Source organism: Scyliorhinus torazame, chromosome 3, assembly GCF_047496885.1.
Source record: "Scyliorhinus torazame isolate Kashiwa2021f chromosome 3, sScyTor2.1, whole genome shotgun sequence".
Classification (NCBI taxonomy): Eukaryota; Metazoa; Chordata; class Chondrichthyes; order Carcharhiniformes; family Scyliorhinidae; genus Scyliorhinus; species Scyliorhinus torazame.
In genome coordinates, this window is record NC_092709.1 from 232312045 (window position 1) to 232330604 (window position 18560).

The 18560-nt window shown below is 47.0% G+C and overlaps 1 protein-coding gene across 3 annotated transcripts in view; it reads right to left on the bottom strand.

The window, feature by feature from the left end:
* The window catches only part of LOC140408986 (ras-related protein Rab-3C), a 283380-nt gene that overhangs the window by 22523 nt on the left and 242297 nt on the right, over nucleotides 1-18560 (bottom strand). For all 3 annotated transcript variants that reach the window (XM_072496992.1, XM_072496991.1, XM_072496990.1), the window contains exon 4: nucleotides 3360-3484. In XM_072496992.1, coding sequence (XP_072353093.1) covers nucleotides 3360-3484 — 125 coding nt within the window. The remainder of the gene's footprint in view (nucleotides 1-3359; nucleotides 3485-18560) is intronic.

Genomic DNA, 18560 nt, shown 5'->3' on the forward strand with positions numbered 1-18560 from the left:
CAAAGGGTCCTTCCCCTCCACTGACCGTAACGTGTACTTCCTCAACATTGTTGATGAATACTCAAGATTCCTCTTTGCCATCCCATGCCCTGACATGACCTCTGCCACCGTCATCAAGGCCCTGCACAGTCTTTTCACCTTGTTCGGGTTTCCTACCTACATCCATAGCGATCGGGGTTCCTCCTTCATGAGTGACGAGTTGCGTCAGTTCCTGCTCAGCAAGGGCATCGCCTCCAGCAGCTACAACCCCCGGGGAAACGGACAGGTGGAGAGGGAGAACGCGACAGTCTGGAAGGCCGTCCTCCTGGCTCTACGGTCTAGAGGTCTCCCAGTCTCCCGCTGGCAGGAGGTCCTCTCCGATGCGCTCCACTCCATCCGGTCGCTCCTGTGTACTGCCACCAACGAGACCCATCACGAACGTATGTTTGCCTTTCCCAGGAAGTCCACCTCTGGGGTCTTGCTCCCGTCCTGGCTGACAGTTCCAGGGCCCGTCCTCCTCCGGAAGCATGCGAGGAGTCATAAATCAGACCCCCTCGTTGAGAAGGTCCTGCTCCTCCATGCCAATCCACAATATGCCTACGTGGCACATCAGGACGGGCGACAGGACACAGTCTCCCTTCGGGATTTGGCACCTGCAGGTTCCCCAGCGACCATCACCACCACCCCCGACCCTACACCGTTTGCCTCCACCATTACCCAGCTACTTCAAGAACTGGCACCCGCAGGCCCACCGGTGACCAACACCACCACCCCCGCCCATACACCGCCCCCCCCCCCCCTCCACCGACTCAACTACTGGGTGAAGAGGGCAACACGCTCTCGGCCACGCAGGTTTCGACACCGGTGCCCACACCACAGCCAGAACTGAGGCAATCACGGCGGAAGGTCAAGGCCCCGACAGACTTGATCTTTAAGACCCCGCTGGACTCTTTTTTTAATAGGGGGTGTATGTGGTAAACCACTGTAGTAGATAATATGTGTATTGTGGTAAACGGCTACTGTATTACATGTAATGTGGTAAACCACTGCCCGATGGCTCCGTCTCCCCTTGGGACCGGTATAAAGGTGGCTGGTCTCCGCCTCTGACCCAGTTTGGGATCAGAGGCCAGGAGGCTTTCTGTTTAGTTTATTAAAGCCTCAGTTACGTTCACTACTCGTTTTGTGTTCATTGATGGCACATCATTGGAAAAGTTTGCTGATGATTGCATAATGTTCAGCACCATTTGTGACTCCTCAGTTACAGAAGCAGTCCCTGCAATCCTTTCCCCCCACCCCCTCATCCGGCATTAAATTTTGCTCTTGAAATCTTACTCAACATTTATCTCCAAGCTGATGTGTAGACTACCAGATAAGGATGAATGGAGCCACTGGTAGTGTCTAGGGATCTATTCTACTGAAGATAATTTTTCCTTTAAATCAATATTTTGATTGTCCCCTTTATAGTCAGCTGAATGTTAGAATTTCATCGCTACCACCCCACAAGCTTAACTGCATTTTCCAGCTTGGTGGACCAGGCTGATACCACAATTGTGTCTTCAGTGGCATAGCTTTCTGGTTGCTCCATGGAAATTGGGTGTCTTCCTGCTCATCCTGCGACCTCGCACACCATCAGCTTTGGAGAGCATCAGAGCAGGCTTGTAGGTAAAGATTTCCAGAAGTGTTAAAGAGCAGAGAGACCAACCTCATTAACAATTATCACAATGTATTAACAGAGAATAGAAAGATATGAGGGCAGTAGGCAACATATTCCTGAGTTATCTAATACCTGGTATAGTTAGATCCTGAAAGGTTTGGGGTTTTGGTCCAGTTTCTACAAAGGATTTTAACAAAATTTAATATATTTTTTAAAGAGGAGCTTCTTTGAAGCAGAAAGGCACCTAGGTGAAACATGGTTAATGTGCTAACAGAAGATTGTGTCCCCCAGCAACTAAAGAATAATTGCTTTTAAAAACCCTCACATACAGGGCTGAATATTTCCTGTTCGGGGGAGATGGGTAAGGAGATGGGACAAGGATCGGGTGCATAATTATAAAATAAACTGTTGGGTCAGATAGTCAACATGTTCCTGCCTTCATGGATCCTACTGGAGGAAGGGCTAATATGGCAGCGGTTACCCATCTGGCAGTGCTGGATAGTCAATTAGACCCATTAGTGGGCCAATTGAAAAACATACATGGAGCCACTGGGATCCTCCCGGGGGCAGATGGACCTCCCACTAAGGCCGGAGCCCAGCAGACATTTGGAAGCAAAGAAGTAGTGAAGCGGGAGAGTAGTTTAGAAGAATCTCAAGTTAAGAACGCTAACTCAGATTGGGCCAAATCCTCAGTCTTCAGATCATCAGAAATTGGACGCACCACCAACATACATGTTGGGAGCCTGTGGAAGTTGTGTGGACCACTGTGGAAATTGCCTGGGATGTTTCAACTTCTGATGGCCAATTCTCCTGCTCCCTGGGACCCTCTGTGAATGTCTCTAACCCTGAATTAAAGTTGAAGACTTGGGATAGTTCCGATTTATTTATCTGGATGCTGACTCATGAAATGTTAGAGCGAGTAAAGCCTAGTCTACTCCTGGGTAACTACCCAACATGCCCCCAATCAACCCCCTGTTTCACTCCGACTACCCACTTGGTCCCCTCTCCCAACTGGGCCAACCACCTCCTGATCATCTGACAATATCCCCTACCCCCTGATCAGCCCCAAAACCCCTGGCCACCCACGGACTCCCTGACTGTGCCCCAACCAGCTGACTATCTTCCCACCTGACTCAACTGCATCCTAACCTGACTCCTTACCTACCCAGTTACACATCTCATCCACCTAACCCCACGCATTCAACCCCTACCCACCCCACCTATCAACACTACCCACTTGCCCACCTAACCCATACCCAGCCTATCCACACCACTCACTTACCCACTCATCCACCTACTCTCCATTGTATTATGTGCCTGTATATCATTATCATAAAAAGGTGCTCTGAAGAGTAAGGGTGAACATGGGACTGGAGAATAGCATAATGAAAAGAGTCACATGGTAATAGACTCATAGAACATTTTGAAGTAGCCCGCTTAACAATTCATATCTGCCCTCAGATCATGCAATGTTTGTCCAATCAACTTTCGGAAGTATTGAAGTATAATGCATGCAACAGACATAAATATCCAGTATAGAAGATGCACTATTGTAGGAGTACTGAGAATCAACCTGGATAAGGTATGATGCCCAGATAACTTGCAGAGGTGATTTCCAGTCGTGACCGGAGAGAGTATCTACAGTAGGCCTAAATTTCCAAAAATGTTATCGACAAAATGCACTAAACGTCGTCTCAACAAGACAATTCACATTGGCCAAACATACCAAGTTGGTCTGCCAGCTGTTTTCCTCTCTCCATCGATACTATCCTTTCATCTTCCATGTCACATTTGTTGCCAACCAGTATAACCTGAGCATTGTCCCAGGAGTATGTCTTGATTTGGGTTGACCTAAGAGAAAATTGGAGAATACAGTGCAGAGAGGTTTGTTACTTTTACTAAAGAATATAAATACAAATATTATGCAAATCATAATACTTCTCATCAGCAAATTATCCAAAAATCAACACTTTCAGAAAGATGGGTTTTATTTATAATGATGGATCTCTGGTTGATAAAACTTTTAGAATAGAATTTGGTTCATGCTTTCTTTCTCCACAACCATAGTCTCAATCAATTCTGAAATGTTTTCTAAGACATGTTGACTTACAAGTCATGTTTCTGTAATACTGGGAGCGATGAGATAAGAAGGAGTGGAATCTGTCAATTAAATTACTTACCAGATTTGGTTGGATTAGGAAATGGAAGGATGTGCGACAAAGGGAAGGGTTGAAACAAATTGTATTCCTTGTAATAATGACCAATATAGAAACATAGAAAATAGGGGTAGGAGGTGGACATTCAGCATATCGAGCCTGCTCCACCATTCAATGTGATCATCGCTGATCCTCCATCTCAATGCCATACTCCAGCACTCTCCCCATGCCCCTTAACACCTTTAGGGTCTAGAAGTCTATCAATTCCCTTCTTAAATATATTCAATGACGTCGCCCCCCAAGCCTTCATTGGTAGAGAATTCCACAGGTTCACAACCTTCTGGGTGAAGGAGTTTTCTCATCTCAGTCCTAAATAGCCCACCCCATTTCCTGAGACTGTGACCCTTTGTCCTTGACCCCTAGTCAGGGGGAACAATATCACTGCATCCAGTCTGTCAAGCTCTGTCAGAATTTTATATGTTTCAATTAGATCCCCTGTCATTCTTTTAAATTCCAGTGACTACAGGCCCAGTCAACCCAATCTCCCCTGGTACAACAATCCTGCCATCCCAGTAATCAGTCTGGTGAACCTTTTCTGCACTCCCTCTATGGAAATTATATCCTTTCTTAGAATTAGACCAAAACAGCACACAATACTCCAGGGGTGGTCTCACCAAAACCCTGTTCAGCTGCAGTAAGACACCCTTGCTCCTATATTCAAGTCCTCTTGCAATGAAGGCCCAAATACCATTTGCCTTCCTAACTGCTTGCTGTACTTGCTTTCAGTGACTGGTGTGCAAGGACACCCAAATCCCTTTGTACATCAACATTTCCCATTATATCACCATTTAAATAATACACTGCCATTCTGTTTCTCTGTCCAAAGTGGATAACTTCACATTTATCCAGGTTAAATTACACATGTCACATATTTATCCACTCACTAAATCACCTTGAAGCCTCTTGAAATCTTTCTCACCACTCACCTTCCCACCTAAGTTTCATATGCTATTTCATCTTCCACATTTCATAAAATGTTGTATCTTTTAAGCACAAATTTGAAACCATGCATCTATTATCCTCTAAATCCTTTCCAATTAAGTAAATCCATTTAAATGTGGTTTTATATATCGCCACAGTACTTTTGTTTAATTTTCCATCAGAAAGAACCATGGGATACAGTTGCTCAGTAACATCATGGGAGTATTTCCCTTCATAAAATATTGAGTATAAAGCATCAATATACTTTTTCTATGTCATTCCTGTAAATGATTTCAAGTGCAAAGTTATGAAACAGTCCTCGATCTTTAAAGATCGATTATTTTATGGTGATAATATGACTTTCCCAGGACAAAAAGCTGTTCAATAATGATATCCGGTGACCTACATTGTCCTATAACTTTTGTCACACTGTGACTGAGAATTAGTATCAAGAACATTGAAATTACCTCAGCAGTTACAAACTGACGAACCTCTTCCAGCAAGGAAATTAACAATATCACCTAAATATTATGCTGTGAATATTAACATATGACCGAATACATCTGTATAACATTTCCCTGTTTGCTGATTAATGGAAATCTTCCATTGAAAATAAATTTCAGGAATTTTATAAGATTGTATCCCATGTTGTCACACCGTAACTTAAAGTGAAACCATCTTTTTCTGTGTGGTGGAGTTCTTTGACTGAAATGAGCAAATATGTTGAGTGAGAAGAAACTCCACATGTTGGAAATACCTGGCTAGCGCACACCAAACAGCGCACAGTGGAAATACTATTACTACTCCATACTTTCATGGCAGCATTTTTACAAATGTTATTCACCTTTCAACTGTTTGTATGTTTTTCTTTGTCATTTTTCATATTTTTCTTATTCGTTATACCTTCCCCCGTCCTTTCACAATCAGGAGGACAAGGAGAGCTGCCTCCAAAACCTTGCAATACTTCTCTTCAGTCAATTATTGTAAGATACCCATAAGATTGACCCAGCAGAGACTTGGCACTTACTTTACCCTTTCTGATTGCAAAAATGCTACATCACACCAATTTTGACATATGGAAGTGAGTGCTGGTCAATCCGTGAAGCAATGCAGAGACAAATTGAGGCTGGGGTTTTGGGGGTGAATAATGAAGGTATCTTGGGCAAGTCACACTACCCATAAAGAGGTGCTAACAAAATCTGAGATGCAAAAAAACTCTGCTGACTAAGATCAGGAAGAGGCAGCTGGAATTTCCTGGTTGCGCAATAGGAAATCATGATTTAGAATGTCTTATGATGATGGGAAAGGCCAATGGTAAAAGAGATTGAAGTAGACGAAGAACAGACTTTCAAAAGAGTCTTTCAACTTGCGTGAATGTACCATCAACAAAGATGATCCATGCTTCCAGTGCAAGATTAACATGGTCGCCAACGGCCTCTTAGAACATGGTACCCGAAAAGAGAGAGATTGGTAAAATCACACTCACCAATGATAGTTAGGAATGCATTTCATGGAATCCCTACAGTGCAGAAGGAGGCCATTTGGCCCATCGAGTCTGCACTCGTCCTCCGAAAGAGCACCTTAGCTAGGCCCACTCTCCGCCCTATCCCTGTAACCCCATCTAACCTGTACATCTCTGGACACGAAGGGGCAGCTTTAGCACAACCAATCCGTCTAACCTGCACATCTTTGGACTGTGGGAGGGAACCGGTGAACCCGGAGGAAACCCAGACAGACACAGGGAGAACATACAAACTCAACACAGACAGTCACCCAAGGGCAGAATTGAACCCGGGACCCTGGCACTGTGAGGCACCAGTGCTAACCATTGTGCCACCTTGCTGCCACATTAATTAGGGAACTGATTTTCTGAGATTATGGTTCAGGCATACTGTTGAAGTTGAGAAAAATCCCAGAAACTATCTCGGTGAAATCCTTGTTCAAACTTGCTCCAAAGTTTATGGTGTGCAAAAAGATTTCTATGTAAAATAAAGGGGGAAGCAGAGGACATATAAATAATGGCTAGTTGTAAATTCATATAAAGGCTAAGAATAGACAGAATGGACAGATACAAGTAAATAGATACAAATGAACTGAAGAAAATATAGTAAGGATTATGATAGATAAAAGTATGAATTCAGCATAATTAACACTAAAAGAAACAATAGTGTATGTCCTAGCTGATATGCAGAACAATCAATAAAGCTCCCAATCTAGCAGATCTCAACACCTATTTTCATCTCTGTAAGATCCCCTGCCTATTTGCCCAGGATATTTAGGATGGCAGGTTTCCAGTCCTGCCATCCGAAGAGGCAGTAGGGAACATATCCCTGTCGACACTGCCTCCCCACAGCCATTTTACACCCCAATGAGCATCAGTTGGCTGTAGGTGGGACTTCCGCCCCTCATTCAGGAAGAAATCCCAGTTTAGAGAGCCGCCTGCTAATCGGATTGGCCGGCAGTTCACTCGTCCCTGCAACGACAGAGACTGCAATGGGCAGAAGTAGAAATTCATGTGCACGGTCCCCAGATGCACGTCTCAGGCTGGGGAGGGCTGGGTAGTAGGGCTTGGGATGTTGGGGGAGAGACCAACTGGGGGTTGGGAGTAGCCATCGGACCCTAAGGAAGTGAGAAGGGCTTGTGATGGAAAAAGTGGCCCATCCGAGGTCTCATCCATCCCAGCATAAAATTGTTGAGAGGTCGGGAAGGGCGGGAACACAGCTGGAGCCCATTTGCACCAATCCACCCCCCCCCCCCCCCCTCTCAGAAACGACCCACTGGCTGGGGCCCCATGAAATTCAGGCCTTTATCTCATTCTGACGGTCACTCAAATGCTTGAAATGCTTTTTCACCTCCAATTTCAATTAGTCTAGATGGACCACTGGAGCTGTATCGGTCTATAAATCACAACCTATAAAAAGTGCTGTAATCTGCATTCAATGCCACAGTAAATCCAATTCTCTTACTATTCCGGTGCAAAAGTAATTTGCATCCTCCTCTGCATTCTCCTTGTCTTCAGTTCACATTTGGCTATAGGACCTCCATCCCCACACTATGCATTCCTTTTTTTAATTTAAAGTACCCAATTCTTTTTTTTCCAATTAAGGGGCAATTTAGCGTGGCCAATTCACCTACCCTACACATCTTTGGGTTGTGGGGGTGAGACCCACACAAACACGGGGAAAATGTGCAAACTCCACACGGACAGTGACCCGGGGCTGGGATCGAACCGTGCCGTCCCACACAGCGGCATTCCTAAAGAGTTTCCATCTTCCTATATTTATTTCAAAAACCTCCTCAAAACATACCTCTTTGAACTGTTCAGTTACCTTCCTTCATTTCTCAGCCTTTAGTTTTTTTTTCACTTCCGTTAAGCACTTAATTTCATTAAAGGTGCCAAATAAGTGCAAGCTGTTATTGTGACCAGTCTCTGCCCATGTCACCTATCTGGATGACCCAAATAAATATAAAAACTAAAGCCACTGTGTAACCAGTTTTTGCAAACTGGTGTGAACTGGTCTGTGCTGTGTGTTCTTGATTAACAATTAACACTTTGCAAAGGTGGAAAATTAAAAGCTGTGATGCAAATTAAAAGCTGAGATGCTATCTGTCTATAAGCTTACACCAAATACACTATTAGTAATTACATAGTGCTCCGAGTTAACAATGCATGTGCTTTTACAACTAGGCGTATTTTACAGTACAATTACTAGAAAGTGCTGCACAAGAGCAGCTGAATAAATTAACATTGATGGCCCATGCATTTATTTTCCAGACTGCATTTCTTAAATTGGTCTCACTGTGTAGAAGGCAATGTATCTGATGTGACTCACACAATAGAATGTCAGGCAGTAAATTAAAGGAAATGTTTTGAGATTAACATGTATAGACCTAAAAGGTCACTTAGTCAGAGATGACAATAGTTGCCCTGGAAACGACAGATGTAGGTTCACTTAATTCAACTAAGGCAACAGACAAATAAAAAAGGAACAAGCATAAATGAACAGTGTTGTTGTTCTAAGTGTTTTGCTGTGTGGTTGAATGTACAGGGCACAATGATATGATATAATCACCTTGCCAATTCTGTTTGGGAGAAGAGTAGATTTTTAAATTTGGGTTATAAGGAAAAGACCAGGAAAGCCACTATCCAGTGGTTCAATGGCAGCGGCTATAGCATGTCAGCTACATTGTCAGCATTTGATGACCATTCAACAGGCTAGTTTCAAAGCTGGTTTCTCACAGCAGGCTCTCTCTGCAACTGAGCATGTCTGATGATTAAAATCTGGGGCAATTGGTGAATTCATGAACCAGAAATGCATTTGTTCAGGTTTTCTGTCATATTATGACCTTGGAAGCAGATGTGTCTCTGACCCACGGATAATATGAATGGTACATACAGATTGGTGTTGGAAACCTCCAATGGGCATAATGCTGGCTGCATAAGGTTCTCCTAACTTGACTTATGAACAGGTCTTGAAATGGGTGGCAGTACTCCTGCCTAATACAGACAAAAGTCTTATTCAGATTGCTTTTAGGACCCCACAGCAATTTTCAGGTACCCATCAGTAAGGTGTGCAATATGCATGCTTCACCTAGTGGTACCAGATGTGGATCGAGCAGGCAGACCAGTGCTCCAGGTCACAAGGATCCTCCCCTGCCTTAAAACACTACACCTTATATGGACAATGCTGAGCAACAGGCACCGTGTCTGCTTGGCAATAAAGTTAGTTCAGTCCAGTTCCTCACCAACAGACTTCCATCTGACTCAGTTCTCACCATGAGGTTTTACAATGATTACACAAGCAACATGTCACCAACAAAGTCTTGGAAAATTTGCATTTTTGGATTGCCTTACCCTGACAATGCAAGCAGTCTTCAGCAAGATTGAGTTTGCATTGAAATGGGAATTAAATAGAGACAGATAGGTTCTTGATTAATAAGGGGTCAGGGGTTATGGGGCGAAGGCAGGAGAATGGGGATGAGAAAATATCAGCCATGATTGAATGGCGGAGCAGACTCGATGGGCCAAGTGGCCTAATTCTACTCCTATGTCTTCTAAACACCATGGAGGAATATTCCTGGAAATGGAAGCTCAAGTCAAGCCCCACAAAATGAAAGTCACCGCATTCCATCCAGGAAAACTGAGCACTCCCTGACAGTGATCTTCTTTGGAAATGCCATGTGATACAATTCTACTCCAACCTATTTTAGAATGTACACCTTCCATACTCACCTGATGATGGAAGTTGCCGGAACTAAGACAAGATTCCATTCAGTACAGAAACTGGCAAACTAGGGAGCATCCGCTTGGTATTTCAGGCACCAACATTGGCCCTTACGTACTCAGTGGCAGGGTATTGTGCACTGGTGTGGACCAGAAATAGCCATTCTCATCTTGTTATTGTCTAAATGAGCATTCCTACATGGTGAATTCCTAGTTGACCCCAACACGTTGGCAGCACATTGCTCCCACCCATTCACTGGGATGCAGTAATCCTCTGGGAAGTCAAACGAATTGTGAAAACGAATATCTGGTCATCCACCAGGCTAGCAACAACATCCTTCAACACTCTCTTAAGTTGTGTAATGATTTTTTCAAACTGCAGGTCTATTGGGAGGGTTGCGGAGTGATTGGTCACGGCGTTCCTGATCACGGAAGAAGCACGCAATGGCCACGATCAGCTTTTAAGAATCCTGGCCGTGATCGGCTTTTAAGTTGAGAATGCCAGCTGCGACCAGCCTTTAAATGTGAATTATTCCTGCCAGAAGTGGCAGCCGAGAGCAGGTCACATGCCTGGCTTGTGCACTTATGTCATGGGCCCTGAACGTCCGTGCTTTTGGCGTGAAATCACAGGAGAAATTGCTCCATTTTCTGGCTGCCAGCAAGCAAGGCATCAGGTCTGTGAAGAACTGAAGATGAATTATTTTGTTATAAGGAAGAGAGGGCCAGAGACACAAAAAGGCCAGGATCTCACAACTGAATCTGCTAGAGAGAGCTACTCAAGAAAGTCCATGGCAGGACAAAAGAGTGATAGTGTGAGCTGTATGCAGAGCTCCAGGGCCTCTCATGAACATCCTATGACGAAGAAACTGAAATTGGAAACAAAGCAGTAAAAAGTTGATTTCTTGAGGTATGCCTTTATTAATTGTGCCAATGCAAATCAGGATGCAAAGTCCATGTGTGTTATGTGCAGGGAAGTACTGGCAAATGAGAGTTGGATGCTAACTATGACTCAACGGATGAAGGAGCTACGCTCCGAAAGCTAGAGATTCCAAATAAACCTGTTGGGCTTTAACCTGGTGTTGTAAGACTTCTTACAATGTCCACCCCAGTCTAACGCCAGCATTTCCACATTATGTCTTACCTTGCAGACATCTTTTCAGTTCTAAATAAACTGAATCTCATATTGCAAAGGAAGTGTGATGATTGCTTTTGGCACAGTGAAAAAAATAGATGCTTTACAAAAGTCATTGAAAGTTTGGCTAGTGTGCGTATAAAACCAAAACTACTACATGTTCCTCACACAGTGAGGTCACATCAAAGAATACAGTGTTAGTAAGGGAACTATCAATGACAGGCAAGCCTTATTCAGTTGGATCTGGCTGCGCTGATCAACAGTTTTTGTCACTACTTTCCAGACGAGAAGTTTCAAAATTTGAAAGAGATGGGTAAAAAATCCTTTTGAGTTTGAGACCCCAAAGTCAATTATTTATTTTTTAAAAATATATATTTTATTCAAATTTTTTGGCCAAACATAACAATACAACGTTTTTCCCTTTTAACAACAATAAAGCAATATAAATAACAGTGGCCAGTTTTTAACAAATAAATAAATAATATATAAACAAAAAACTAAATGGCAACTGCCTTATCAAAAATAATTACTCTCCAAAAATACAATCCAACAGTCCAATATACATTACTTAATACAAATATCTGTACATATACAGAGACATCCCTGAGAACCCGCCCGGGTCCTCCTCCCCCCCCTCCCCCCCTCCCGGGTTGCTGCTATTGCCTTCCCATTCCCTCTATCGTTCTGTGAGGTAGTCAATGAACGGTCGCCACCGCCTGGTGAACCCTTGAGCCGAACCCCTTAATGCGAACTTTATCCATTCTAGCTTTATAAACCCTACCATGTCATTTATCCAGGTCTCCACGCCCGGGGCTTTGGCTTCCTTCCACAAAAGCAATATCCTTCGCCGGGCTACTAGGGACGCAAAGGCCAAAACGGCAGCCTCTTTCGCCTCCTGCACTCCTGGCTCTTCTGCAACCCCAAATATAGCTAACCCCCAGCCTGGCTCGACCCGGACCCCCACCAACTTCGAAAGCACCTTCGCCACTCCCACCCAGAACCCCTGTAGTGCCGGACCAGAACATGTGGGTGTGGTTCGCTGGGCTTCTCGAGCATCTCTCACACCTATCCTCTACCCCGAAAAATTTACTGAGCCGTGCTCTAGTCATATGCGCCCTGTGTAGAACCTTGAATTGTATCAGGCTTAGCCTGGCACACGAGGACGACGAGTTTACCCTTCGTAGGGCATCAGCCCACAGCCCCTCCTCAATCTCTTCCCCCAGCTCTTCTTCCCATTTCCCTTTCAGCTCACCTACCATGATCTCCCCCTCATCCCTCATTTCCCTGATTATATCCGACACCCTACCACCCCCCACCCATGTCTCTGAGGTCACTCTATCCTGCACCTCCTGCGTCGGGAGCTGCGGGAATTCCCTCACCTGTTGCCTCGCAGAAGCCCTCAGTTGCATATACCGAAATGCATTCCCTTGGGGCAACCCATATTTTTCCGTCAGCGCTCCCAGACTCGCAAACGTCCCATCTACGAACAGATCTCTCAGTTGTACTACCCCAGCTCTTTGCCATGCTCCAAATCCCCCATCCATTCTCCCCGGAACAAACCTATGGTTATTTCTTATCGGGGACCGCACCGAGGCTCCCGTCCTTCCCCTATGTCGTCTCCACTGCCCCCAAATTTTTAATGTTGCCACCACCACTGGGCTTGTGGTGTATTTCTTCGGGGAGAACGGCAACGGCGCCGTCACCATTGCTTGTAGGCTGGTCCCCTTGCAGGACGCCATCTCCAATCTCTTCCACGCCGCTCCCTCCTCTTCTCCCATCCACTTACACACCATTGAGATATTGGCGGCCCAGTAATAATCACTTAGGCTCGGTAGTACTAGCCCCCCCCTATCCCTACTACGCTGCAAGAACCCTCCTCACTCTCGGGGTCTTCCCGGCCCACACAAAACTCATAACACCTTTCTCAATTCTCTTGAAAAAAGCCTTCGTGACCATCACCGGGAGGCACTGAAACACAAAGAGGAATCGCGGGAGGACTACCATTTCAACCGCCTGCACCTTTCCTGCCAGTGACAGGGACACCATGTCCCATCTCTTGAAATCCTCCTCCATCTGTTCCACCAATCGTGTTAAATTAAGCCTGTGTAAGGTTCCCCAATTCCTGGCAATCTGAATCCCTAAGTACCGGAAATCTCTTGTTACCTTCCTCAGCGGTAAATCATCTATTCCCCTGCGCTGCTCCCCCGGATGCACCACAAACAACTTACTTTTCCCCATGTTCAATTTGTACCCCGTAAAATCCCCAAACTCCCTAAGTATCCGCATTATCTCTGGCATCCCCTCCACCGGGTCCGCAACATACAGCAATAAATCATCTACATACAAAGATACCCGGTGTTCTTCTCCTCCCCTAAGCACTCCCCTCCACTTCCTGGAACCCCTCAGTGCTATGGCCAGGGGCTAAATCGCCAATGCAAACAGTAACGGAGACAGGGGACACCCCTGCCTCGTCCCTCTATGAAGACGGAAGTAATCAGACCTCTGTCTATTCGTGACCACACTCGCCACCGGGGCCATATACAGCAGCTGTACCCATCCGATATACCCTTCTCCTAAGCCAAATCTCCTCAGCACCTCCCACAGATAATCCCACTCCACTCTGTCGAATGCTTTCTCGGCATCCATCGCCACCACTATCTCCGCCTCCCCCTCTGGCGGGGGCATCATCATTACCCCTAGCAACCTCCGTATGTTCGTGTTCAGCTGTCTCCCCTTCACGAACCCGGTTTGGTCCTCATGGACCACCCCCAGGACACAGTCCTCTATCCTCGTCGCCATCACCTTGGCTAGAATCTTAGCATCTACATTTAAAAGGGAAATGGGCCTGTAGGACCCGCATTGCAGCGGGTCTTTATCCTTCTTTAAAAGGAGCGATATCGTTGCCTCCAACATAGTCGGGGGCAGCTTCCCCCTTTCCCTAGCCTCATTAAAGGTTCTCGTCAAAAGCGGGGCCAGCAAGTCCATATACTTCCTATAAAATTCCACCGGGAATCCGTCTGGTCCCGGGGCCTTCCCCGCCTGCATGCTCCCAATCCCTTTTACTACCTCCTCCATCTCAATCTGTGCTCCCAGTTCCGCCCTCTCCTGCTCCTCCACCTTAGGGAATTCCAGCTGATCCAAGAAACACATCATTCTCTCCTTCCCTTCCGGGGGGCTGAGCTTTATATAACCTTCATAAAATGCCTTGAACACCCCATTCACTCTCTCCGCTCCCCGTTCCATCTCTCCCTCCTCATCTCTCACGCCCCCTATCTCCCTCGCTGCTCCCCTCTTCCTCAGTTGGTGGGCCAGTAACCGACTCGCCTTCTCTCCATATTCATACTGTACACCCTGTGCCCTCCTCCATTGTGCCTCTGCATTACCCGTGGTCAACAGGTCAAATTCTACGTGTAGCCTTTGTCTTTCCCTGCACAGTCCTTCCTCCGGTGCCTCTGCATATTGCCTGTCCACCCTCAAAAGTTCTTTCAGCAACCGCTCCCTTTCCTTGCCCTCCTGCTTTCCTTTATGTGCCCTGATGGATATCAGTTCCCCTCTAACCACTGCCTTCAACGCCTCCCAGACCACTCCCACCTGAACCTCCCCATTGTCATTAAGCTCCAAGTACCTTTCAATACACCCGCTCACCCTTAACACACCCCCTCATCTGCCAATAATCCCATGTCCATTCTCCAGGGTGGGTGCTGTTCTTTTTCCTCTCCTACCTCCAGGTCCACCCAATGTGGAGCGTGGTCCGAGATAGCTATGGCTGTATATTCCGTCCCTGTCACCTTCGGAATCAGTGCCCTTCCCAAAACAAAAAAGTCTATCTGTGAGTATACTTTGTGGACATAGGAGAAAAACGAGAACTCCTTACTCCTAGGCCTGCTAAATCTCCAGGGGTCTACTCCTCCCATCTGCTCCATGAAGTCCTTGAGCACCCTAGCCGCTGCCGGCCTCCTCCCGGTCCTGGACCTCGATCTGTCCAGCCCTGGGTCCAGCACCGTATTAAAGTCTCCCCCTATTACCAACTTTCCCGCCTCCAGGTCCGGGATACGTCCCAACATACGCCTCATAAAATTTGCATCATCCCAGTTCAGGGCATATACGTTCACTAGAACCACCGCCTCCCCTTGCAATCTGCCACTCACCATCACGTATCTACCCCCACTATCCGCCACTATGGTCTTTGCCTCAAACAGTACCCGTTTCCCCACTAAAATAGCCACCCCCCTGTTCTTCGCATCTAAACCCGAATGAAACACCTGCCCCACCCATCCTTTACGTAGTCTGACCTGGTCTGTCAGTTTCAGATGCGTCTCCTGCAACATAACCACATCTGCCTTTAGTTTCTTTCGGTGTGCGAGTACCTGTGTCCTTTTAATCGGCCCGTTCAGCCCTCTCACGTTCCACGTGATCAGCCGGGTTGGGGGGCTCTTTACCCCCCGCCCCCTTGTCGACTAGCCATCCCCTTTTTTAACCCAGCTCCTCACCCGGTTCCCATGTACCCGTATATCCCCCCGACGGCGCCCTACCACCTCGACCACCTCACCCCATACCAGCTCCCCCTTCTCCCCAGCAGCAGCAACCCAGTTAACCCCCCCCCTCTGCTAGATCCCTTTCTAGCGTAGTTGCACCCCCCATGTTGCTCCCAGAAGTCAGCAAACTCTGGCTGACCTCGGCTTCCCCCCTTGTCCTCGGCCCCCACTGTGCGAGGCCCCCTCCTTCCTGCGTCCCTGTTCCCGCCATAATTACCATAGTGCGGGAACAAAGCCTGCGTTTCCCACTCGGCCCCGCCCCTGATGACCGGCGTCCACAGTTCCTCATCCTCCCCCCCCCCCCCCACAACATGGGGAAGAGAGAAAAGTTACAGGGTCGCAGGGTTAACAACTTGAAAAATCATCCCCTCCCCCTTTTTTCCCCCCCTCACCCCACATAATCACCCCACCACTTTGTCCCAAACGTTCTTTTTCTCACCCGCCTATTCCAGCTTCTCGTCCACGCCTCTTCTGCCGTCTCAAAGTAGTGGTGCTTCCCTTGGTGTGTGACCCACAGTCTTGCCGGCTGCAACATTCCGAATTTGACCTTCTTTTTGTGAAGTACCGCCTTAGCCCGATTAAAACTTGCCCTCCTTCTCGCCACCTCCGCATTCCAATCCTGGTATACACGGATCACCGCGTTCTCCCACCTACAGCTCCGAGTTTTCTTCGCCCATCTGAGGACCATCTCTCTGTCATCACAGCGGAGAAACCTCACCACTATAGCTCGAGGTATTTCTCCAGCCCTCGGTCTTCGTGCCATAACTCGATAAGCTCCCTCCACCTCCAAAGGGCCCGCCAGGGTCTCCGATCCCATTAGCGAGTGAAGCATCGTGCTCACATATGCCCTGACGTCCGCCCCTTCTGCGCCTTCGAGAAGACCCAGAACCCTTAAATTCTTCCTCCTCGAATTATTCTCCAGCACCTCCAGCCTTTCCACACACCTTTTGTGCTGTGCCTCGTGCATCTCTGTCTTCACCACCAGGCCCTGTATTTCGTCTTCATTTTCAGCAGCCTTTGCCTTCACGACCCGAAGCTCCTGCTCCTGGGTCTTTTGCTCCTCCTTTAGCCCTTCAATCGTCTGTAATATCGGGGCCAGCAGCTCCTTCTTCATCTCCTTTTTCAGTTCTTCCATACAGCGCCGCAGGAACTCTTGTTGGTCCGGGCCCCATACCAAACGGCCACCTTCCGACGCCATCTTGCTTTGAGCTTGCCTTCCTTGCCGCTGCTCTAGAGGATCCTCCGCAATCCGGCCGCTTTCCTCTCCTTTTTCCATGCGTGTCCAGGGGGGATTCCTTTCTGGTTTACCGCACAGCGTTTTTAGCCGTTAAAATTGCCGCTGGGGCTCCTATTAAGAGCCCAAAAGTCCATTCCACCGGGAGCTGCCGAAACGTGTGACTTAGCTGGTCATCGTCGCACCCGGAAGTCCCCAGAGTCAATTATTAACTTACAGCTGACTCCAAATGAAAAGACTGAACTGCTGCGGGTCACCTGTGACAGCACATTAAAAACACACCACATACCCATGAGGCTGTCAGTATTTTGGTGTAGTGTCTCTGAGGAGAATCTAGTGCGGAGTAAAACAAGCATTTTGTTGCTATTGCCTTTCACAATGACCCACATGTGTGAGGTTCGATTTTCCATCCTCACAAAGATGAAGACAGCACAAAGGAATCGGTGAAATTCTGCATCTGATTATGCACATTCCCTTCTCCTTCTGTGAACCTGATTGGAGTGAGATTATGAGGCCCAAGCAGGCCCACGCATTGCATTAAAGGTAAGGGAAATTGCTGTGTTGTGAAGGTCAGCCTGCATGGGTCACAAGGGTCAGCCGGCATGGGTCGTGAAGGTTGGCCGGCGTGGGTCCCAAAGGTTGGCCAGTTGGTAAAAGTGGGTCCTGGGAAAAATGTTTGAGAAACACGGAGTCCAAAGATGATAAAATAAAACACAAATGAATGTTTCAGTAGCAAAGAGGCTGAGGCAGGGGCAGAACCAAGCAATGCTGTGGAGGTAAATTTCACCAGTTTTGACGATAAAAAGGATGTGGGGTTTCAAACTCGGTGCTGAGAAAAACAGGGTGTTAAACATTTGCACAGCCTGGTTCATTCTGAGTGAATGGCTGTGGAAGAAGATTGAGTCATTGGAATAAAGGTGTGAATCTAATTGCTTAAAAATTTGAGGGGATAAACAGTGAAAAATAATTTCCCTTGGTCAACTAATTGGTAACAAGATGATGGAAACTTCTAGTACTGGAAGCAAGCAGGGTGAGCTGAGAACATTATTTTTAATTCAATGGGAGCTATTCCAGGTGACCACGGGGCAGGGTTCTCCGATCTGTCAGCTGCGCTTTCCTGCGCAGCGAGCTCTCGCCGGCAGCGGGATCCACCATTCCGGAGGCCAGCCAATGGGATTTCCCATCGTGGCCACCCCACGCTGTCGGGGAAACGCGTGGGAGTGGGTGCGTTGCTGGCGGAGCAGAGGATCCCGTCGACGGAGAATTCCGCTTCATGTGTTTCTTTTGTGTAACCAAATGAACTGATGCACTAAAGTGAGGGATAAATTAAAAGATAGCCCCTTAAAGGGATACAGTATCAAATTAAATAGAATCGCAAAGGAAATGTAAAACTTCAAACAAAGTGTGACTGAAGTGGTCGGTAAAACACCTTAGTCCCCCCACAGGGCATGGAAGGCCTCGGTCACGCCGATGGACATTGCATGCTCCCTTTCCAGGGGCCACCAACAGCGAATGTAGCCGCAGAAGAGGAGCAGAAGTCGGGATGGATGGCCCACTCGACCTCACTGCCTGAGCCTATTAATGGCTAGTTTGGCCAGGTCCAGGAGCAGGCCCATTAGGAGGTCCTCCTCCCTCGCACCCCCCCCCCCCCCCCCACACACACAC